A 24,014-nucleotide genomic window follows, 5' to 3' on the forward strand; every position below is an offset into this window, starting at 1 on the left:
CATGAGAAGATGGGGTGGTGGAGGCTCGCATGGTCTACACAGCTGTAGTACGAAGTAAGACAATCCATAGTCTATAAAGCAGTCACTCTAAGTCCACAGAATAGGCCCTCAACAAAGGCTCGTGATAATTGTCCTGAAGCCAATGGGGTAGATGGTGCAGTGGCCTGGGAGACAGTGAGGGAGGACGCCCTGGCCCCGCCTGCGGGACGTCACCCAGAAGAGGGCCCTGAAGGAGGCCAAGATGGGGCAGCTTGAGAAACAGAAGGAGACCCACAGTCCAGGGGAGACGGTGCTTCAGAGGGAATGTCATCGTTCACTGAGCTGCACGCTGTGGAATGGCCAAGGAAGCCGAGGACCTAGACGGACCCACCCGTCTTGGCTTTGCTGACATGCACAGGTGCTTCCTGGGGCAGGTGACTACCCTGCTGGACCACTGGAGGGGAGTTACACCTCCTGATCCCACTCATAGGACACGGAGGACCCCAGTGTGCTCCCTGCAGGGAAAGCCCTCACTCCTGGCTTGGGCTAGTGGACCCACAGTCCCCTGGTTTCTGTCCCATTCTGCCATAGTTAGTATCAGAGAAGCCTGCAAATTCAGGTCCTGCAGGGCATGGCCCTCGTGACATGCCCGTGCTGTGTGGAGGGCTGGTGGGGGCAGGGCCCCAGTGCACAGAATAGGGAGGGGAATGGGGGGCCGGAGAAGTTCTCACACAGTCAGCCCCACGTCTTGGTGATTTGGGCTTGTAGACAAAGCTGTTCTCCATTCTAGAGGGGGAGAGACAGACAGGAAGACACAGAGACACAGAGAGAGACAGAGGTAGACAGACAGAAATAGAAAGAGACAGACAGACAGAGACAGAGAAGGAAAAAAAGCCTGTAGCCCCAGCAGTTTCCTGTTAAGAATGAATCCTAAAATAATCAGACAGGCCAGGCACGGTGGCTCACGCCTATAATCCCAGCATTTGGGAGGCCAAGGCAGGCAGATCACTTGAGGTCTGGAGTTTGAGACCAGCCTAGCCAACATGGTGAAACTCTGTCTCTACTAAAAATACAAAATGTAGCTGGGCATGGTGGCGAGCACCTGTAATCCCAGTTATTGGGAGGCCGAGGCAGGAGAATCGCTTGAACCCAGGAGGTGGAGGTTGCAGTGAGCCGAGATCATGTCACTGCACGCCAGCCTGGGCGACAGAGCAAGATTCTGTCTCAAAAATACATACACACACACACACACAGACACACATACATATATAAAATAATGATAATCAGACAAGTCAGAATGGAGGTACAGGTAAGGATTTCGCAGCAGCACTGTTTATGATATGAAAAACCTGCACTCCTGATGCAAGCTAAAATGTCCCACAGCGTACGGCTGGCAGGCTGATGAGGAAACAGAACGCCCCACCGCCGCCTGTGCCGTGGTCTCCATGGCCAGGCCTGAAGGGCCATGTAGGGTATGCAGAGTGGAAATGGAGGTGAGAGCCTTGCCTATGAAGGCTTATCTAATTTCTGACAGTGATACATGTATTTTCATGGCAAAAAGTCAGGAAACTTACATACCAAACCATAACTTTGCTCCTTTGGGGAGCTGCCTTTTGGGATAATTTTATTGTTTTTTAATCTACACTTTAATATCAAGTGACAACGGTTTCCTGAAACATTTCCACAGTGGTATGAGAAGAATAACAGATTTAACACTTGAGGTCTGGCTGGCGGTAAACCTGTGTCTTTCTCAATCCCCCATGTGCCATCTTTGTCAGGGGATCCTGGGAGCTGACAAAGGGCAGGGGTGACCCTGTAGCATCAGCAGAGGCTGGGCCAGCAGTTCTGTGCTCCCAGGCACTGGGCACTCGGCTCTGCAGCAGCGGGAAGAGTGGGTACATAAGATGATAGGCATGCACTGGTCCTGCTCTTGTTACCATGCCTGCTGTCCTGTTCTGATAAATGCTCCACAAACAGCCAAGCTGTCCCAAACCAGCACAGCACAAGCAAAGTGCAGCTATAGCCACGGTGGGGCCATACTAGGAGGGTGGCCTGCCTGGAGCCTGCCCCGGCACTTGGATCTCCACCTCCCAATGTCCTGGAGCTGCTCAAGCCATACTCCAGTGAAAGGGGGGCAATGTGTTTGGCCAGGAGAGACCGAGGAGACTGTGTTTTGTCTGCTGGGCAGAGGCTGAAGGCTGGGCTGAGAGTGCACACCGTGCAGAGCACACACACGTACACCACAGCGGTCTAAGGCTCACCATCCCATGTGTGCCGGCCTCCACCGACTGCCCTGTGTGAGTCCAACGTAAAGCAACCCACAGCGCTGGGTATCTGGAGGCTCGGGAGGGCTCAGTCATGGAACCTGGGGCGTGGACAGTGGGAGCTGCCACAGGGCCCATTCAGGGGGCTGGGGCCTTGGCTACCCTGACACAGGCTGTCCCTAAAGACAGCAGGAGGGAGACACTCTGGCGGCTTCACTGGAATCCTGGCCTTCAGCTGACACTTGATACAGCGAAAGCTCCTAGCAAATATGTGGGATTTAACAACAAGCTATTACTTAGAGCTGGAACGAGGAGTGGAGAGAGGGGTCAGATGTGTGGAAATGCTTTTTCCCAAAGGTCAAGATGAAGAGTGCCTAAAACTGACGTGGCTGAGCGTGGCTCCCGTGTGGCCGGCCCTCCTAGCATGGATGTGTGGTGTGGCGCCCAGAGCGAGAGGTGCCAGGGGACATCCTGTTGTGTAGGAGGCAACGCTGGGTTGGGCCCTGCCCTCAGGGATATAGAAACTAAAAGTACAAAGAAGTGGCTGGCACAGTGGTTGTGGCTTCCTGATGCTGATGGGGTCAGTCTGTCCTCTGAATCTGGTCTCTGTTGCTACAGATGCAAACAAGCAGCAACTTCCTGGTGGCCGCGGCGGGAGGGGGTCAGCGGTCCTCCCACTGACGGGCTCAGCAGCGCCACAGGCCCAGCTGTACACAATGTGACTCCCAAGAACACAAGGCCTGCTGAGGGGCAGAGATGAGCAGCCACTGCTAACCCTGGCAGGAACTAACTGCAGGGCAAGGGGCTTCTCCTTTAAATGACTGTAACCAGGAACTCCTGAATAAAGGCACGGGCTTCCACATGGCCAGCATCCTGCAAAGCCTGCGCTGGATGCGTTTCCAGCCCCCAACCAATGGCTCCTCTCCCCGAAGTATTCATAACGAGGCTGAGAGCTGCCGACTGTGACGCTGGGACTTGAGGGCTCCTTGCCTCCAGCTCCAACCATGGCACTTGGCCCTGGACGCAGGCCTGGCTTCCTCCTAACCACAAGCCACCTTTCTGATGCTGCTTTGATTTTTAATGGCTTGATTTTAAACGATTCCAGGCCTTAAGGGATAAGTAAAGACTTGGCAGGAGTGAGGGAGTCAGCCAGTGATAAAAACAAGAAAAGAGAAGGAGTTCCAGGTGCCTTTGAGTAAAAAGAATTGGGGACACGGCCCTCAGACAGATGTTCATCCTATCTCCAAGATCACCCGATGGAAATCTCTGCTCCGACTTCAAAGCTAAGTGCAGCCCTGTCTGCCATGAAGTCGCGCCCAGCAGCCCATGTCCAGGAAAAGGCTCTGACTATAATAAAGTAGGTGTGCACCATGGTCTTTTTAAATGGCTCCATAATGGATATCCGCCAGGATTTGGCCTGGGCAAGTGGACACACGTGTTCTGAAGGAGCTGGCCGACCATGCAGCGGCCCAGTTCTCTGACGCACTGACCCTACAGAACACTCCAGCCATTCCCTCCCTCGGGCAGGATGCTCAACAACACAGCCTGTGAGCATTTCACATGAGCCCAGTAGTGCAGGGTCAGCTGGCAGGGCTATAGGTAGGAGAGGTTGGCCTCGTCTGATGGAACTTAGCACAAGCAAACAGTAAAGTGACAGTGTGTGCACTGATGCTGCTCCCTGGGTGCACAGAGCTGTGGGGGCCCTCCGCACCGAGGTCAGGGCTGGAGCTCAGCCTGACTGTGCAGTGTCCTGGATCCAGGCAAGCTCCACTGCTCCTGCATCTCTCTCCCTATCACAGAGCTCACAGGTGAATGGCACACAGCCCTGGAGCTGCTAGTAAGTAAAGATTGGGCTGTCATTTGTGACGGCAATATGTTTCATCAAATTCCAGCCTCCCTGGTTGGAAGCCTGGTGTCGGCTCTGGCGGCAGTGCTGTGGCCACGGTTCCCCGATTCTAAACCGCCCGGTCGTAACCAGACACTAGAGACTCCTCCGCTGCATTGTAATGGGGCCCCTAAGCAGTGGCTGGGAACCAGGCCATAGTAGTTTCCTGCTGGGATTACTAAAAGGGAAAAAAAGAGGGTCTGGGGGTTGGCAGGCTGTACGGGGGCTCTGAGTCTCTTTAAGTGACACTATGGAACAGACGAAGACCCCGAGAAGAAACATGTCGTTTAAATTTTTAATATGAGTCCAGAAAACACTGTCATCACCCCAAGGAGCAGTGAAACGGGCATGCATTATTCATCACTTGCTCCCACTCCATTACACGGGGTGTAAATCAGACCCTCGTGAACTTGCTTCCCAAAGAAAACTCTAGAATAAAACATTTATGGCCTGATTCTTCTGCCTGGTTCTGCAAAGAGGAGCAAGCAGCTTGTGCAGCCAGAGGCCCCGGGTGCCTCTCGATCTCCCTCTCGGGGAGGGCAGTGGCCAGGAAGCCCCAGCGAGGGGGGTCTGTCCTGCGAGAGGCAGCGGCCATGCCTTCTGCCCACATAACTTCAGCACTCTCAGCTGGTGAGGCGAGCTGCTTGCTCGCCGCTGAAGATGGAGGCCAGAACTCACCTCCACTGCTGCCCACAGGCCACCTGCCCCGGCAGGAGTTCCAAATTTGCTGCTGGATATTTGGTTCTCACCCACAGGTTGGATCTGGCCCAGTGTTCTGCTTTTGTGAATAAAGTTTTATTGGCAGCCAGCCACGCCCACCATTCACTGCAGTCTCCAGCTGCTCTGACACTGCAGGGTGGAGCTGAGTCACTGCGGCAGACACCACCTGGCTGCAAAGTCTAGATTATTCACTATCTGGCTGTTTCCTTTAGAAAGTTTGCTGCCCCTGCTCTAGGTGTCTATGACGAGAAGATGAACCTCCTCCCCTTTCTGCCCTTGTCTTACTGGGCCAATAATTGCAACCAAAAAGTGAAAGTTGTAATCAAAAGCTTCACAAGGAATGCCCACAATATTACTAAGGAGAATGGATTAAAACAGTGGAATACAGGAGGAGCGCATCCACAGCCCGACTCCAGTTTGGGGAATGAAAATCTCAAAACACCAAGAGCACAGGGGAGGTCTGTTAAGGAAGTTATAGGACCCGTTTCTCACCTACCCGGGCCTTCCCAAGCCTCAGCTAAAAAGCAACCTATCTTGCCCTAGAGGCTTTCTTCTATCAGGAAGAGACATGGACGGCCTCTGCGCATGGCCTTCCTCACAGATCTCGCTTGCCTGTTGCCTTGCTACTTGGTGGTAGCAAGACTCTGGACCCTCCTCCCAGAGGCATCTCCGTCCTGCTTTGCATAAAAGGCACAATATTCATCCACATCCAACTGTGCATCCGTTCTGCCTTCAAACAGAAAGTGCCTCCTTTACAGGCAATGGCTGCAGGAGGGGTGGACTTTGAAATATCCTTTTGTTCCATTCTAATTCACTGTGTCCGTCTATGCGTCCTCGTCTGAGAGTGCCAGTGCCAGGCACTGCTTATACAGAGAGGGAACAGAGAGTGTGGCACGCTCTGCCACAGCAAAGCTCACGGGCTGGTAGAGGGGACAGTGACAGGGGGACAAGGTCTTGAGAGCGAACCCTGCCTGGGCATGAGGGCATGTGGGACCCCATTTTTCTCAGCCCCCCAAACCCACACTGCATCCAGATAATGCCTGTGGAGAGGTAGGTGGTTTAGCCTGGAGCGGGAGGGCAGATGAGCTCTGGCAGAGGGAGGCCGAGGCAGTCAGGAGAACTGGGTGGAGAAGGTTCTTAGCTCCTCACAGTCCTCCTGTCTAGGGCCATCATGGGCCTTCACATTATAGCCCTCAGGGCACCGACCTCAGTGGCCTGGTTTCCTCCTGCTTTACCTGTGCTGATCGAGGCCCTTCCTTCTTTCCACCCTCTGAGGCATGAACCGTGTGCTAGTCTCCTGGTGGGCCCCATGGGGCCTACAGGCGCCCTCAGAGGGTGGAAAAACCCTCTGTAGATCCCTGCAGGATATGGCTTCAATAGCTGCTAGGACAAGGGAGTGGCTCTCCTATGCTGCCAGCCAATAAGTGCCCACCCAGAGCTCCTGGATGCTCTCCAAATGCCAGGAAGACCCAAGGATCTTTCCTGACTCTGCCCAAGGCTGGCCTGGAGGCACAGGCAGAAACCTGTGGATCTGGTTCCTAGCTTGTCATAGCAGCAAAAGAAACGCTGCTGGCACTCTGCACTGTGTTTGGCAAGCTTTGCAATCGACAAAAATCATCAGGACGCCAGGTCGCAGGCAGTCACAGTGTCCTCTGTCCCCACTTAAAGACCAGGATTGGTAAGTCACGGAGGTACAGCTATTTCCAGATTCGTAGAAGAAAGTTTTCTTGTGTAAGATTCTCACAATGGGATTTTTTTTTTATTCATCCCAGGCTCCCTTACTTTTTGTTTTGCCTCCTTATAAGGCACGTAATTAAATTTGTAACTTTCTGAAAATGCTAAAAATAAGCCCAGGTGCTCCACTATGCAGGCAGCTCGTGCTCTGCAGTGAGAGCCGGAGCCGGAGCCAGAGGCTGCACAGGTTATAAGCAGTAAGTCTGGGGGCTGCCAGGCCTGAGGCAGGAAGGTCCTGCTTCAGCTCCTTCAGCTTTTCCCCAGCACTTCCTCCTGCTTGAAGCATCTGTCTGTCTGTCCTGTGGCAAAGATAAGATCCAGCCAACACAGGAAGCTGCATAGGAGACAAATAGCAGGTGGTGATGCATTTTAAAGTTGCCCAGAAGCTTCCATAAGGAACTCTCCTCATTTACTTCTCAGACACGAAGAGACTTGAGAAATGGTCTCTTTTGATGTTCTCCCTGCTGAATTTCAAACACTTCCCCTTCCATTGATTTTAAAGGGTTATGTTCCTAATCTCCAAGGGTTGCTTATTTGGAGGTAATTTGTAAGTCATGGTGCTCTCCAGAGCAGAGAAGTTGGCAAGAGCCAGTGAAGGTGCTGGTCCTGGCTGGATGGCGAGTCAGCCTGCGTCTGACCACACTCTGGAGCCAGCAAGAGCCCCTGCCCAGAGGCAGGACACTCATGGGCAGTATTGGTGGGTGCCACGGCAGTGCAAGCATAACGTCAGAGCCACACCGGCCTTACTTTGGAAAGGCGCAGGCTCTTCCTTTGAAGCTTCCCAACTTCTGTGCTCAGAAATGCAAACTTGCTGAGTTGCAGGGAAGTGACGCCTGGGGACGGTTCTCCTCAAGGCCCTGCTGGACGGACTCCATGTGCTCACTCCCTCAACAGGGCGGGGCTGTAGGATTGGCTTTGACCACCGAAAAGAGCATGAGCAGAGGCTTCCACGTGGAAGCCTCATTTCTAGTTGCCTCATTTCTGCCCCTGCTACGGTCCTGGAGACATTCTACACCAGGAGTCAGCGGGCATTTTCTGTAATGGGCTCAGTAATAAACATTTCAGGCTGTGTGGGTCTTACGAATCTCTGCCACAACTTCTCAATATCTCTGTTATGGCCTAAAAACAGCTGCGGATGATATACAAATGGGCGTGTGTGACCCTGTTCCAGCAAAGCTTTCATTTACCAAAAGAAGCAGTGGCTGGACTCAGCCTGTGGGTGTTTGTTAGTGCCCCGGGTGAGGATGGTGGAGCCAAGCCCTCTTCTGCCGGTGACTCATAGTATGAATGATAAGCAAGCGTCCGCAGCTTGGTGCCCTGGAGAACGTGGGCTGCTTATCACGTGATGTGGCCACTCTCAGTGACGGACACAGGCACCCCAGAGCTGACTGCCCATAGAGGGTCCTCGGGCACCTGCTTGATTTCATACTTGGTTTATGAGGAAATTTTTCTAAAATGTAAGCAATCATTTCCCAATTTGATCCAATAACCTCAGAAGCAAATGTGTCACAGTAGAGTTGGCCTTAATGGCTTCTTTCCCTCTCCTCTGATTATCCTTCCTCCCCCAGCAGAGTGCTGACGTGTGAGTGATACTCCATCACGCCCGAAGCACCAGCTGAGCCTCTGACCTCTCCCAATCACAAAGGAAGAATCCCTAAGGGTGCAAACATGAGCAGGACGGGCCATGTGAGGCTCAGCCAGCTGCATGCCCTGGACACCTTCAGCCAGGGCCCCACAGCTGTGTCCTCTCCCCAGCCATCGACGTGCAGCCAGGCCTGTGAGGGTTGGGGAAGGCCACACAGCCTCTTAGGTACCATGCTGCTTTATGTACAAGACCATCCAGTGAGGAATGCTGCTGGTGCTGTTTTGTGATCCACCCAAGAAGGAAGCTAGCATGTGAGAGCCCCACCTGTGGGCCACTGGCACCTAGCTCCTGCCTTCAAGGACCTAAAAGCCCAGGGAGGAACGGGGGACAGCCATACACACAAATAATGTTCCATCATGGGCACACGGGAAGTCCTGCAGGCAGAGACAGTGGGGGAATTGATTTGGTGGTGGAAAGGCGACATGGGGCCACAGAAAGCTGCCAAAGGGGATGAACATGTCAGATGGCCTGAAGGGTGGGCAGGCGCCTTTCTGCACAGGTATGTGTCTGTGGTTGCCTGGTGGGTAGAATGCCATGCTGAGGAGCAGCAAAAGGGACATGGGCAGGTGGGAAGGGATTAGCTGCGGCAGGCTCGGGGAGAAATGAGCCAAGACCAGAGCAGTGTGGGTCGCAGGCAGCAGATTTGCACGGGCTCTCGGGAGTGGAGAGTGCTGCCGGGAGCTGGAGAGGCAACCAAGGGCCAGTCTGAAGGCTCCCCGGAACCTTCGAAGGGACTCAGGAGGGAACTCAGGGGCAGGGAGTCAACGTTGGGGAAGACGAAGAATGTTAGCTCAGGGCACCTAAGGACGGTGGTGACTCCTTGAAGAACAGATGGAACACAGAAGGGGAAGCAGGTTTGCGGAAAGAGGGGTGTCATCGGTTGCTCCTGGCAAGCACCGAAGTCGAGGCGTCTCTCCAGGAAGCCAGCAGGTAGTTGGAGAAGAGAATCTGTAGTTTGAAAGAGGTGCCGGCAGGCAGAGTTTAGGGACGTTGGCTGGGGTTCTGGAGAGGGTGAGCCCCCATGGGTGAGTGTGCTCAGGGTGGGAAGAGAAGGCGGGGGGCACTGGTATCTGTGTAGATGTAGGGACTAGACAGAAGGTCTGGCAGGAGGGCCCAGGACAGGGCTGCATTGGAAAGAAGAGTCACAGATCAAAGGGGACTGGCTCAGGCAGGGGTGCTGTCCACAGCGTCAAGTGCTGCCAAGAGGTCAAGATGGTGGACGAGGAAGGAGGACACTGGACAGGGCACTGGTAACTGCGGGTGGGTCAGCTTCAGCAGCAGGGGTGGTGGGCAAGATCAGACTGCAGAGAGTCGAGCACATCCAGGGGAAAGAGGAAGCAGTAGGTCAGTGAGAGAAGAATGGGACTGGGCCTTCCACAGAGGCACTGGGAGGGCACCCAGTGGGAGAAAGGTCAGCTCTGCTTGGCCGCCAGCCTGGGCCGCACCCCACCTGCTCAGGCCCTGTGTCCCCGTGGCAGCTTCTGGGAGGCGCCCAACGGCAGCCCCAGCAGCTCCTTGGCCACCGTGACGGTGCCTGTGGCCGGCCTAGGCCTGGCAAAGCTTCCTTCTAGGCCCCACTCCTGCATCCTTCTATCGCCCGTCCCTGCCCCTGCAGAGTAGCTGCTGAGACTCCCAGTCTCCAGCCTGTAGCATTTCCCACGTGGCTACTCTGAACCCAGGCGCTGGCCTGTTCTGCATGGGCACTTCCCTCCCCGCCGGGTCTCGAGCTCACCTTACACAGCTCCCAGCTCTCTCCTCTGTTTCACAGCTCTTCCTTTTCAGCATTCTCATCAACAAAGCCTCAGCCTAAAGCCCTTTCCGGCAAAGAGCTGGACAGTGGATATTTCAGGCTGTGTTGTTGTCAGAGTCTCTGACGCTTTTTCTTCTCCTTCCTTTACTTCTTCCCCTCCTTCCCATCCTGCAGTGGTCTCGGCCACACCCACTCCTTACCCACCGCCAGCCTTCCAAAACCTCCAAGACCCAGCACAGCACCAAGCCAGAGATGGGCTCTTGGAGCACAGAACAGCGACTAGAGATGATGTGTCTGGTGTCTGGCGTCTTGGGCTGGTGATTCATTCCCTGATTCCCTGAGCAGCAGAAACAGCCACCACAGCCAACGCTCAAGGTACACCTATCAAGGAGGGCGGCCCGCATGCACCCCCTCACTCCACCCTCTCAACGACCATGGGGGTGGGGAGGGCACAGTTTGGCTCCATTTAACAGACAGGAAGCGGAGTTTCTGGGAAGAGGTCAGGCAGCTTTCCCAAGGTTGCAGGTACAAGGATAAGTGCTCAACCTGAGCGTCTGGCTCTGGAGGCTGGCTCTTAACTGCAGGGCTCCAAGAGGTTCAGCAACTCTCCTGTGGTGACACAGCTAGAGAGAGGGAGCCCGCACCTCCACCCCAGCACCCTGTCCTGTGCGCTGCACTGAGCCTGGCCTCAGCCTAAAAGAAAAGCAAAGCGGGGGCACTTTACGGAGCACTGCAGGGACCTGCTGGCATTCTCCTGCGTGTCTCCTTTGGCTTGAGGTCAGCCCTGTGCATTTTACAGAGCAAACTGGAAAGTTAAGTGATATCCGTGTCCTGATAGCACTTCTAACAGCCAGGGTGGGGCCCTGGAAGGCCAGGGAGGGCTGGCCCGGAAGCACGGCCCTGAGGCGTCACCTCCACCTGGGGGGCCTCAGCTTCCTCATCTCTGAAGTAGAAATAATGAACGACTGGCTCACTGAGGGGTGAGGTGAGCCACGCAGCCAGGGAAGCTGAGAAGTGATGCAAGCCAGGACAGAGAAAGTGAGATCAGCAGAGGAAGCCGAAGGAGAGATGGGGTCAGGCAAGCCACAGATGCATCCCCGACAGCCACGGGGAGGAGGCCAACCTCGGCCAGCACGGGGCTCTCAGGCTGTGCTCCCAGGCTTCACGGTGCTCAGGCACTCTGAGAAGCAGGGAAGTGTCCTCTGTGCTTCAGACTCATTTCTATAGAAAACACAGACGCACGCTTCCTTTCTATTTTAAGACAACACTAAAGAAAGAGCAAAACCAGTCCATTACAGCGAGAGCCCCTTAAGTCGGCCAGCTGAGGGGCTTCCTCATCCACATCCCCCCACCAAGCCTGACTGTGGATCAACTGCAGTCAATGCATTGGACAGCACAGTGCCCAGCAAATGGCTCGTCTCTACTCCAGCTGGCTGCTTTTCCAGGACAGACACCTGCTGTTTGGTCCTTTCTACACAATCCAGTGTAATGTTCAATGAGGATTCAATAACTCATTGAATGGTCAGGGACCATACCATGCTCACCCCAAAAGTAAACGCACTGGGAGACACAACGCACGATCTGTAATCCTCTGCTCCCCATGGCCCAAAAGTCCTGGTCCAGATGACCAGTCTCGTACACTTCACCAGCCTGTCTTCCCCTACAGCCCCAGTCGCCAGGTGCCAAGAATTCATCCTGTTAGTCAAGATATTCTTTATCACAGCCTGAATGGACACGCTGGGTCCTGAGGGGACTATGAGAGGCAGGGGACTGGCTGCTGCAGTGGCCCTTGCTGGGGCCAGCATTGCCCCATGCTGTGGGCACCAAGGAGCCTGGGGTTGCAGGCCTTCCTGCTCTGTCCACTCCACGTTTCCCAAGATGGCAGTGCTGGCATGCCAGAGGCCTCTGTTTGTGGATGAGCGCATGCACACAGCAATGCTCAATTTCTCCAGGCCGATGATCAAAGCCGAAGTGCCACCCACTAACCACAGAATCCTGGGCCTGGGCTCCCTCTCCCGGGGTGTGGCCAGCATGGTGGGGAAGAGAATCCCTGAAGCACTGTGGTCACAGCAGGACCTGAGTCTGGATCGCCTTGGCTACCACGGGCCAGTCCTCAGGCTAGGCACTTCCTGGTCAGACACACATGGCCAGCAAGGTGGTAGGAACCAGGAAGGCAGTGCAGAGCAGGGACAGACAGGGAGGGCTTGGTCTCTGGGCACATCCAGACCATAGCAGCACACTGGAGCCCGCAAGGGCAGCACGCACAGCTCACACCTGCACCAGGTGCCCCTTCTGTCTTCCGGCAGCTCAATTAAATCAGGACAGGGAGACAGGCAGCATCTGCTTTATTTGACCTCTTGCCCTTTGAGGTGACCCAAACTAAAGTCAGTAGCCTGGTCATGACTTTCACTTCAAGTCGAACTGCTGGTAAATGGATCCCAGTATCCCAGTCCCACTAATCCCTAATTCCAATCCCTGTGGAGCCAGGTAGTATGCAAATTTTTTTTTTTTTTTTTTTTTTTTTTTTGAGACAGAGTCTCGCTCTGTCGCCCAGGCTGGAGTGCAGTGGCCGGATCTCAGCTCACTGCAAGCTCCGACTCCCAGGTTCACGCCATTCTCCTGCCTCAGCCTTTGGAGTAGCTGGGACTACAGGCGCCCGCCACCTCGCCCGGCTAGTTTTTTGTATTTTTTAGTAGAGACGGGGTTTCACCGTGTTAGCCAGGATGGTCTCGATCTCCTGACCTCGTGATCCGCCCGTCTCGGCCTCCCAAAGTGCTGGGATTACAGGCTTGAGCCACCACGCCCGGCCAGTATGCAAATTAATAGAAACATCTGTTCCCTTCCTGCCCCAGTAGACATCAGACTGCAGATGGCTTAGAAATGTTCCCTCTGCTTGTTTTAACACAGAGGCCATGGCAACATGAGACGCTGGTGCAGGTGAGGATGCGGGAAGGAGAGGAAACTAGATCCTGCACCTGCGTGTGCTGAGCACATCTCAGGGGCCTGCGGGAAAGTGGTGGAGAAGATGCCCCTGGCCCTCTTGGGACACAGCAGCGGCTTTGCAAAGTTCATGGGCCCCTGTGGGCTCCTTTTTGAGAACTCCAAGGAACACCAACGGCAGCTTTGAACATATTACCCACAAATTACAGGACACAGGCCAGACACTTGTGGGGGTAGGTGCTGGCCTGGCAGTTCCAGGGCCACCTCTGGCTGGTCATCAGAAAGAAGGGCCCTCCCTCTGGTTGATGGGGGTCCCTGACTACAGTGAGAGTGGCCTTTGCTCTTCTAGGAGGAAGGAGACAAAAGACCTACCCAAGTGGTACACAAGGGCCAGGCCGCTGCTCCTCAGTCCTCTCCTTAGGGGCACCCCTCAAACCTGCCGCAACTTCCCTTTGAGCCAATTTTGTTTCACAACACAACTTTCGACTGTTCACATCGCCAGTAGCTGCTCAGGTTGCCAAGGAGGGACCCCAGCTCTGGACCACAGTTATCAGAATTTGTCATTGGTGACAAACAGGGTGAGCTCCCCGAGTCTTAGCACCACCATGACAACCTGCCCGGTGTCCAGGATGTTTGAGCAAAGAATAAGCAAGACTCTTCCAAGAGCCACCGCTTGTGGCTTTACCCCCTAGATGTGCACACATGCAGGGAGCACAGCCATGCTGGCCCGACACTGAGTTACCATGCCCCTCCCAGGCATTTCCAAATAGGAGGTGCTCAAGAAGAATTTAGCCCAGGTCAGGAGTGGAGTTAGGGTTGAGACCAAGGCTGTGCTTTTCCCCATAAGGAAAATGCACCAGCAGCCCCGGTGGCTGTTCCTTGGGAAACGTTCCCAGGCACAGGCTGTGGGAGCTTCCAGGCAGTGGGGTAACCATGGGGGCAGATGACTGCATGGTTATGGCTCCAGATATTACAGCACCCATTCCAGACCTCAGCCTCAGCCGCCGATGAGAGCTAGCGTTCGTGTGTGTGCGCACATGTATGTGTGCAGGTGTGTATCCACCAATATGTGTGTGCATGTATAAATGTCTACATGTGTGCACGGGTGTTATGTGTGGGTGTTTATGTGGAAGGGAAGCATGTAAGTTCACAAGTGTGTGCATGTGTGCACAGGTGTATATGTGTATATGTATGTGTGTATGCATGTGTATGTGCAGGTGTGTACCTGGAGGGGGGTGTGTGTGTAAATGCCCGTGTGTGCATGTGTATGCACATGCATATGTGTGTGCATGTGGAGGGGGTGCATATAAGTGCACATGTGTGCACAGGTGTATATGTGTATACGTGTGTGTGTTTATGTGTAGGTGTGCATGTGGATGGTGGTGTAAGTACACGTGTGTGTGTGTGTAGGTATATGTGTGTGCCATGTGTATGTGAGTGCACATGTGCATGGGAGTGCATATGTGCGGGTGTGCATGTGCTCAAGTGAACATGTAATGTGTGTATGTGCACACACGTGTGCATGTGTGTGTAGGCTGATGTGGCACATCTAGATCACATGGCCCTTCTCCAGAAGCTTGGCAATTTTTAAGACAATTCTCTGCGTAAAGTTGTCTGAGTTCACTGTGATTTTGAACAAGACAGTTCTTCCCAGCCAGTTGCTTGTGGGTGTCTGCCCCAGGATTCCCCGCAGATCAGTGCCCTTGCTCTGAGGCGTGTCCAAGGCAGCCAGAGGGGGACTCTGGAGGGAATGTGGAGTGTGGTGGAGGGTGGGCCACTCGGTGGAAAGCAGCAGCAAAGGGAGAAATAGTGTGGGCACCATTGTGTGGGCACCTTGGGCTCACCCATGCACACCTGCCACAGTCCGGAGGAGGTCTGATGACAACGGCACAGCAGTGTGACTGCAGGGTCGCCCTGTCGGGCACTTCGAGAGCCCCTTCCATCTCCGGCTGCAGTCTCTGCATTCATAAAAGGGAAACTTGCCCAATTCCTGCCCTGTGCATGGCACTGTGAAGGGTCTTGTCAGAGTTACAGGCAAGTACTTACTAAATATTGTTCATTATTTTTAAAATTTTTAAATCAATTTATTTTATTTTATTGATTGACTGGTTGCTTGTAGAGACAGAGTCTTGCCCAAGTTGATCTTGAACTCTTGGCCTCAAGCAATCCTCCCGCCTCAGCTTCCCAAAGCACCAGGATTACAGGCACGAGCCACTGTGCCCAGCCTTCAAATGCTTTGCTTTGGTTACTTCAATTTACAAAAAAACTAGTGGAAATGGAGTCTAGAAATAGAAGGTATCTATAGAAACAACAGTAACGAAAGTACTCAACAATAGTTTATTCTGATTCTGAGCTCTGGCTCTTTCTTTCTCTTGAAAGGGAAATTAGCAAACATTGCAAATGCTAAAAATATGCTAGCACTAGGCCAAGACTCTTCCAGGACATAATCAGACATCCAGAAGCCAAATGACATGGGAAAAATCTTGTCATGAGGTGGGTGGGTATTACTCAGACATTCCCTGGACCACTGAGAATCAGCTCATACACCACTAGGCCATCTTCTGAACCAGGCAGGGCACACTCACCATTCTCCACGCTTCTGATGGGGGGCGGGACCCAGTGCCAGGTAGCAAGGGGCAAACCCCGCTCAACCCCAAAGGGCAGTTCTGGGGTGGCCTCCATGCTAGTTGAGGAACAGGGAACACTGAACATGGAGCTGAGGATAGAACCCCAGAGAACCCAGGGATGCCTGCCCTGGCCCACGGGATGTTACCTGGGTGGGAGCAGCGCACGACAGATGAGCAAGGTCTCCAATCCTGGCCGCGGCTCGGGGATCGCTGGAGCTGATCAACACTGGAGCGCTAATTTCCATGGAATGCCTGTGGCTGGCAGCCTGGGAGGATCTGTGTGTCACACCGAGCGCGGTGAAGGAGTGGCGTTTCTTGGTGTTCTTCTTGCCATCCACACGCCGCTGAAAGGCACTGACTGCCCCTGAGCTGCTTAAAGTGGGACTTGGGGCCATGCTGGCCACAGCGCCAGAGTCGGAGGGCAGGGAGGCATTGCAGCTGGATGCAGCGGCTGGGCACGGCTTGTCCATCTCAATGAGCTGCTTGGCGGAGTCGTTGAGCTGAGTGAGAAAGGGGAGAGTGGGGGCTTCATTAAATCATGGTCACGTGCCACACCAGCCCTCTGCAGGCTCCAGGCCACATTCCCATTCACAACCTGGCAATGTGTTCAAATCGGTCAGACGGCAGGGAAAACACAGCAGAGGCTGGTGGGGTGGCATAGGTTTTATTGACAAGGTTTTTGGAGCAGCTCAAAAGCCCCAGGAGCCATGACGGAGAGAGGGGATTCATAGAGAGGGAAGTGTTTTCCAAGGGCCACTATCTTGTCTCCCCACTCTTTTCAACTGCTGGCCATTTCTGGCATGCACGGTGCAGCCCTGCAGACAGTGACGGACCAGGGACAAGACGGGAAGGAAGCCCCGCATCAGAAGACGTGGGCTGGCCCTGCATGCTCCACAACAGCAGGTTCCCGGCCTGCCCTGAGCACTACAGGTCCCCGGAGGAGATTTCAAAGCATGTGACCAGAATGTACTTTCTAATGGCTGGTGACCAGCTGTGGCAGGGGAGTCTGCTCTGGTCAGCATGAACCATGGAAGCTCTTTTCAGTAACCGCCTCCACTCAGGCTGTCAAGCCCCAGAAGCTGGCCTTGAGTGCACCCCAGAAGTGTCAATAATCTGTCATCTTGAGTGATTTGGCGAGGTCTCAGGACACGACTCATTCCCACATCTCCCACCTGTTCTACAAGATAGCAGGCGTTTTGTGCAGCCAAGAGTTTGACGAAACTCTGATCCTGGGTGGTGCTTATCAGGAAAGGTGGCATGAAGGTTCAAGTCCATAAGCAACCGGGGAAGAAATCCTCCTGGCCGGTAAGCCACATCCTTCCTCTCAGGGCTGCGGCATCGCCTGGAGGGGCTGGGAGAGGCAGCCCAGGCACACCCACTGGGGGAAGGTCTGTGAATGACACAGCCTGGGGAGGTACTAGCTGTGAGAAAAGGCTCCCTGGGCTGGTGCTTGGGGCCTCAGTTAGGTCAATTCACCACCTGTGAGTGACAGTGTCCCCTGACCCTATACCTGGAGGAAGTTTCCCACTCGGGTGCCCAATGGAGCCCCTTCCTTCTTAGGCTGTACTTGGCATACCTATAACGGGGAGCTGGCAGTGATCTGAAAGAATAAAGCAGAGGGAACTCTTTACTGTGTACACAGAGGTGGCTGGGAAGAAAATATGATACTAGAATCAGCATGGGATGATTGCTACAAGCTGGGTTAAGCAAATGCCATCGGGCTGGGTAAATGCCTGTGAGCTTCCACTCTTTCTCCCTCACCTTTCCAGAAGTAGCAGAAGAAACTGAGTAAATGCCAGCTGCCCTCTGGGCAGACCTCCCTGGAGGAGCACAGAGCTCGGGGCAGGAGGAAGCAGGAGCCGTCTCTGAGTTTTCTCCTCACCAAGCAGAAACTGAGCAGGGTGGGGTGGTTGTGTGCAGGGCTGGCACATTCTGTCTGCCAGGAAACTGTTCTGGGTTTGGGGCCCACAGGGTCTCTGCAGCAGCATGACTGGGCTGTGTGCTGTAGGGCACCACAGAGGCACCTAGGCCAGTGGCCAAAGGGGCTTTCCAAAAACTGCAGGTAGGCCACTGGGGGGCAGTTTGAAGCCTTCATGGGAAAAACGGGACTCAGCAGCTGTCGGGAAGTAGTTACAAGATTCAGAAAGGAAGAGGAGAGAGGCAGTGAGTCAGTGACATCCATGAAGGTGGGAAGACCAGGGCGGGCAAGTGAAGGACCACGTGAGCCGCTGTGGCAGTGCAGGCTCCCTGGGGCAGTCACGCCCGCTCTGTGGCCAGCCGTGGGTGTACACTTGGCATAGGCTAAGGATATAGGCTAAGCCCTTGCATGGGAGGCCAGCAGGTGCCAGAAGGGGCCTGTCCCCTACACCTACCGGGAGTCGAGTCTGACGTCAGCCTCATCTAGGAGAGTCCCCTCAATGCTGTGAACCAGTGAAGGGAGACGCCAGGTCTCACCCAGATACAGAGCTAGCATTTGCAGCTGGTAGCACCTTGATGAGTTAAAAAAACAAAAACAAAAAACCCAGAAGCCCTGCTGAGTTTAAGTGGCATGAGAAAGGGCGGCCCCATCACAGTGTTGCTCTGGGCAGGCTGAGCAGATCACAGGAGCAGATCACAGGAGCGGGGGAGCAGGATGGCTGCAGGTTCCAGCTGCCTTCAGACCCGGCCCAGGCACATGGCTATCAGCGTTTCCACTACAAATATCTGCTTTTCAGAGGGAGGTTACGAAAAACCTCACTCCGGGCTCCAACATGTGTGATCTAAAGCCAGGATTATTTCCTTTGAAATGTTTCCTCCAACCAGGCTCAGCTGTTTTGCTCTATTTCACGGCTGTATTCATTTGCTTCCTCCTAAGTGCTACTCAGAGAACAAACCAGTGCCTGTTCCCTCCCACAGCCCTCCGTGGGGCTCTCCAAATACCTGAGAGCCAGCTTCCTGGACCCCAGTGTTCTCTGCCCACTTGACAGGGTCTAGAGGAAGACAGAGCAGCAGGGCACAGTGAGCACGGTCCTCCATTCATCTCACTCACTGGCATGGGAGCACGTTCTAAACACACCTGCCACGTGCCTGCATTTGGGACATCATTACACAGCAATCATGGCAGCAACAATGCTGAGGCCGGGCTCAAATGATTCCCTTTTCCCCAAAGGAACAGGCCTGGAGTGTATCACTTAGTCCCCCTGTGACTGCTGACTTGGTACTGAAAACTGTTTTCAAAATCAGGAGATCCAGGCACCAACAGGCTGTTGTATGCACGTCCAGAAGAGATGGGGTCCTGATCTGAATGTCAGCGTAGATTTCCAGGATCCCTATTCTCATCAGGGGCCACAGCAGCCAGGAGCAGGGCGCCTGGCCCCTCAGCAGTGCCACATGTTATTGAGCACTGGGCGGCCACCAGCACGTGTCCCTGAGAGGCTGCTCACAAGTAACCGCACTGTGCCCTCTTCACGGCGGAGACGGAGACTGAGGGTGGGGAGGCAGCATGCATCCCTCATCCCTCATGCCTTAGCAACCCCAGCCCAAGGCCGGTGCTGAAAGTGAGGGCAAAAAGCTTCCACCAAGATAGGCAGCTTCAACAGATGGCAGGAGAAGTAAGAACTCCTGCCTCAAAGAAGAAAGTCCTCAATGCTTCATCCAAAGCTTCAGCATCCCCAGCAACCCTGCAGCCAGGCAGGCAAACTGCTGCCAAGGGGTCTCCTAAGAAGAGGAGTGGTTAGGCTGTATCCTGTTGACTCATCTCTGCTTCTGAGCCAAGGGGCTTCTCCATGGGCCCGTTTCCTCCTGCCCTGTGCAGTCTTCATTCTGAAAGTACAGAGTGGACTAACCCGGTGGGCCTCAACACGCAGATGCATCTCTACATGCGTGGGACTGAGGGATCATTTTCCACCCACCACTGGGGACCAAGTTTGCCAGATTCACACAGGCTGCGGAGTCCTAGGCACTGCTACAGATCTGTGACTTGATCCTGGGGCAAAACTCACCATCTGGGGAAGTTTTCATTGTCTACACAATAAGCTCCAATTAGTCACGTCATAAAGCTGGGCCTGGACTTGGCACCAGTGCCATCCCAATCAGAAGGCCTCTCACCAGCCACACACATCCTTGTGGGCCCATGGTCACAGGACGCCCTCGCCTGCCGGTACCTGTGCGGGACGGCAGCTCTCGTGCACCCATTAGGAGCAGCCGCGCTTTCCCAGCTCCTCACTCTGCAAGTTGGTGCAGACTTGTGTCGCACACAGGCCTCCATGCTGCAGGGAAGCCCGGCGGCTCTGCCCTCCCGTGTGGTATGGATTCGGCCTGACCTTCCCACCAAGGTGCCATCTGGAAAGCAAAGGGCTCCAGTGGCTCTAACTGCATGTGGGGTCACCTTGTTTGTTCATCAGGTGGGCACCCCCCTCCTACATGGATGTGCACACACATAACCAATGCACCAAATAACTACACTTTTCATGTTTTTTAATGGAAAGAGAACACATTTTCATCTTCCATACAAAATGGAAACAAAATGATAACTCAGTATTTCAAACGTCTTGGCAACTTTATCCACTCATCATGAGGACTGCTGCTGGTACCTGGGCAGGTGTTTGCCCATCCCAGGGCCTGCCCCTGTTCTGGGGCCCCTTTGCAGGGGCCGATGCTCCTGGGAACATGAAACTGGATGGGGTGGGAGATTAGCTCAAGTGAGCGGTGCAGTCTTGTCCATGGGACAGTAAAGACTGGGCCAGGGCTTACCATCCCACAGGGGACCCCGCTCATCACGCTATGGCCTCTGTGACATCGAGTGGCTGCCTCCTGGCTCAGCAAAGCCCCTCCCAACACTTTGTCTCCCCAGCTTTCTTAGGTTAGATGTGATTTTCTTCCACAACCACTTTCCAACCACAGAACTGTCTAGAAGGGTAAGAAAAGCTGAAGAGTTTCTTCCATCCATCCTTTAAACGGTTCTACAGAATGGGCCCTTGGTTTAGAGTGCGCTGTAGCCTTGTGACTGCATCCGAGGGTGGGGCTGGGTTGAATAGAGAAGACTCTCTCCTCGCAGCTCCTGGAGCCATGGGTCTCCTAACTCCAGTGGGGAGGTGTGGCCAACCCGGGGATTTCAGCGCTGGGTCCATGACAGCGCCAGAGTATAGTCACCCCAAATCCCTGGGTCTGATTGAGGAGACTTTAAACTGAATGTATGCAGGGGGATTTTTTTTTTCTTTAAAAAGGAGTAAGATTGGCAAGCCAGTCATGAGGGAGGGCAGCAGCTGTAACATCAAAAGAAGAACAGTGCTGTGGGAGGTGCCCAGCTAAACAAGAAAAATGGCGCAAAATAGCTGTGTCCCCTCGGGCCCTTGCCCTGACCCAGGGTGGAGGAAGAGCAACCTCAGCACTGAGCGACAGGGCTTGTGAGTGCGATACAAGTGAGGGAACGTGTCCCGAAACCCATGTCTTGGTGGAAATCCAGGAAGCCAAGGGTGCAAGCAGGAGGGCAAGTGCTCACAGTTTAACAAGAAGGCAACACATGACTCTTTTCATGGATGTGCTATTCAGAAAACAAAACGGACTGAGCACCTACCATGTCCTGGGCTCTGCTCAAAGGCCTGCTCTAAAAGAGTTTCTATTTCAGTGCACACTGAACAACCTGGGGATCCTTTGCAGAGGCCAACTCCGGCTCAATAGGTGTGGGCTCGTGCCAAGTTTCTGCATTTCTTCTAGCTCCCAAGAGACGACGCTGCTGTTCTTTGCAGATGCCATTGCAGTAGCAAGCTTCTAGAACACTCTTTGCAAGCTCAGCTTCCCAATGGCAGCACCCTCCCTAAGAACCCTCTATGGACCAGACTCGCGTGTTTCAGAGACTCCTGTGGGGCGTTTGCCTTCCTCTGAAGCTTCCACTCTCATGGCTGAGTGTGGCAGAGGCCACCACGGCTGGCTGCTGGCCTTAGAGCTTCACAAACTCAGGAGCAGGTGAAGAATGGCTTTTGCCTGCCTGACGCTTTTGTTGGGAGACATCTCGGAGCTTCCCCTCACTGAGACGGGCAGGCAAGATGGCTGGGCTGGGCTTCGATCAGCACTTGCCAGTTGTAAAACATGTCATTCTTCAGGAGACTAAGCAGGAGCGGTGAGAGGAAAGGATTCCCTTTAACACTGGTTCCTTCACCCTCCTCATAGGCACCCCTCATCCTGAAGGGTTGTGTGTGGAACACTCCCAGAGCCTTTAAGGAGAAAGGCTGCCAAAACTGGGGACTCTTGGCCAGTGACTAAGCTAGTAAGAAGCTAGGGAGCCGGGCGCAGTGGCTCACGCCTATAATCCCAGCACTTTGAGAGGCTGAGTGGGCGGATTGTGAGGTCAGGAGATCGAGACCATCCTGGTTAACACGGTAAAACCTCATCTCCACTTAAAAAAAAATAAAAAAATAAAAAAAAGCAAAAAAGTTAGCCAGGCGTGGTGGCGGGCACCTGTAGTCCCAGCTACTTGGGAGGCTGAGGCAGGAGAATGGCTGGTGTGAACCCGGGAGGCAGAGCTTGCAGTGAGCCGAGATCACGCCACCGCACTCAGCCTGGGCAACAGAGTAAGATTCCGTCTCAAAAAAAAAAAAAAAGCAGCAGCAAGTGGGCTGGTGACCACCCCTGGCCAAACCGACTTGACCTTTATCCCCACATGTGCCCATCTGACCCCCATATCAACCATCTGAGGTGCAGCAATGTGGCCATTTCACAGATGAGGAAACTGAGGCTCAGAGAGGTTAAGTGACCTGTTCCAAGTCACACAGTGAACAAGCAGCACCCTTGCCACTGCTCACTCCTTTTCTGAGATGTCTCATTGACTCTGCTGCCATCCCCTCGTCACTGCAGAGCATGAGGAGGCCCTTGCCCTCTTGCTACATCTTGATATAAAAAAAAAAAAAGAATATATTCACTGAGGTATACCTATGCCCTTGACTATTGGAATGGGTTGGGTACGTTTTAGAGATTCAAATGTGGGTCTCTAAAAATCAGGCCTTTTTGGGCTGGGCACAGTGGCTCATGTTTGTAAACTCAGCACTTTGGGAGCCCGAGGCAGGCAGACTGCTTGAGTCCAGGAGATGGAGACCAGACTGGGTAACATAGTCAGACCCAGTCTCCATAAAAAATAAAAATCAGCTGAGCATGGTAGCATGCGCCTGTGGTCCTGGCGACTCAGGAGGCTGAGGTGGGAGGATCGCTTGAGCCTGAGAATTCACGCCACTGCACTTCAGCCTGGGTGACAGAGCAAGACCCTGTCTTAATTAAAACAAAAATCAGACCATTTTTGGGGAGGTTAAAGATGACATGAGAAGTAGGTCAGGCAAATTCTCATATGGGACAGATGCCAGCTATAGTTACCAAGGGTGGGTGGCCATTCTGTTCCCTTCCCTTTATTCACAGAAGTAGTGGCCTCAGAGGCCTGTGGACAATGCCAAACTCTTATTTCCGGGGGACATCGAAACCCAGGCATCTGTAGAACGCTGGTGCCAGCACTCTGGACTGATGCTCCCTGCCCGGCCACAAGCCGTGGCCAGGCACCTGCTATGGGAGAAGCTTCTACCCTGGAGGAGATTCCCTCCTTGGAATTACAGCTGGATGGAGGCTGAGCAACACTAGAGCACTGCAGGAGTGTGCTGGAGACCTGCGTGAGGCCGCCAGTCCCGCCAGAGTGAGGCTCCGAGCCCGTGGGTGACCCGCATCCCTCCAGCACATGGCAGATGTGCCTTTCTCATCCTGTCCTCTTAGTGTTTGCATTCTAGCCCTGGTCCTCGTCCTGTGATGGCTGAAGCATACAGGTCAGGCTACTGTCAGGCTGCCCAATGGGCTGGCAAGTTGAGGTGACTATTTGGATAACTGAAGTTTAAAATGCAGGTGCAAGCAGACCTGCACTGCACAAATGGCTGCCTAATTTTGCATGTAAAGCCTGAGTACAGGCAAGGCTTTTGGAAGAGCTGATGTCTAAAAAGCTGAGGAGGGAGTCAGAGCGAATGGTTTTCATTTCAGCCCCCTCTTATCATGGACTGGACAAAGCCCTGTCCCTGTCAGAGTGGTCCCATGAGAGGCAAGTGGCACCCATCCACCTCGTCTGCCTTGGGGTGCTAGCTGCTTGGGGGCAGTTGGCCAAGCTGCAGACCGGTTTGTGGAGCCTGTCCACCCACACCAGCTGTCACGCAGCCCACAGTGGCATTCATGTCGGGACCCTCCAGAGAATTCAGCGGCCACCCTCTGCCGGCACCCTATGAATCTGCATACCCTGGGCCAGGCTCATCTCATAATGGGGAGCCCAGGAAGCAACCACCCCTGTGGCTCCCGAAGCCAGCCCTCAAAACCAAGGTCTGTCAAAGAATCTTCAGCGGCCCTGCGGCTAACAATCAGTGCCTCCTTCCTCATCCGAGAGTCCATAGGTCTCTCCAGCACAACCAGAAATGCTGACCGCACCCCTACTTGCACCTCTGTCATAGTTATGTCACCCTTCCTCCTCCCTGGA

At 54.0% G+C, this 24,014-nt stretch overlaps 1 protein-coding gene across 1 annotated transcript in view; it reads right to left on the bottom strand.

Moving 5' to 3' along the window:
* Positions 1–24,014, bottom strand: part of SH3RF3 (SH3 domain containing ring finger 3) — a 374,941-nt gene that overhangs the window by 90,992 nt on the left and 259,935 nt on the right. Inside the window, exon 4 of the mRNA XM_023190396.3 lies at positions 15,691–16,044. Within this exon, the coding sequence (XP_023046164.2) occupies positions 15,691–16,044 (354 nt within the window). The remainder of the gene's footprint in view (positions 1–15,690; positions 16,045–24,014) is intronic.

Source organism: Piliocolobus tephrosceles, chromosome 15 (genome assembly GCF_002776525.5).
Source record: "Piliocolobus tephrosceles isolate RC106 chromosome 15, ASM277652v3, whole genome shotgun sequence".
NCBI lineage: Eukaryota > Metazoa > Chordata > Mammalia > Primates > Cercopithecidae > Piliocolobus > Piliocolobus tephrosceles.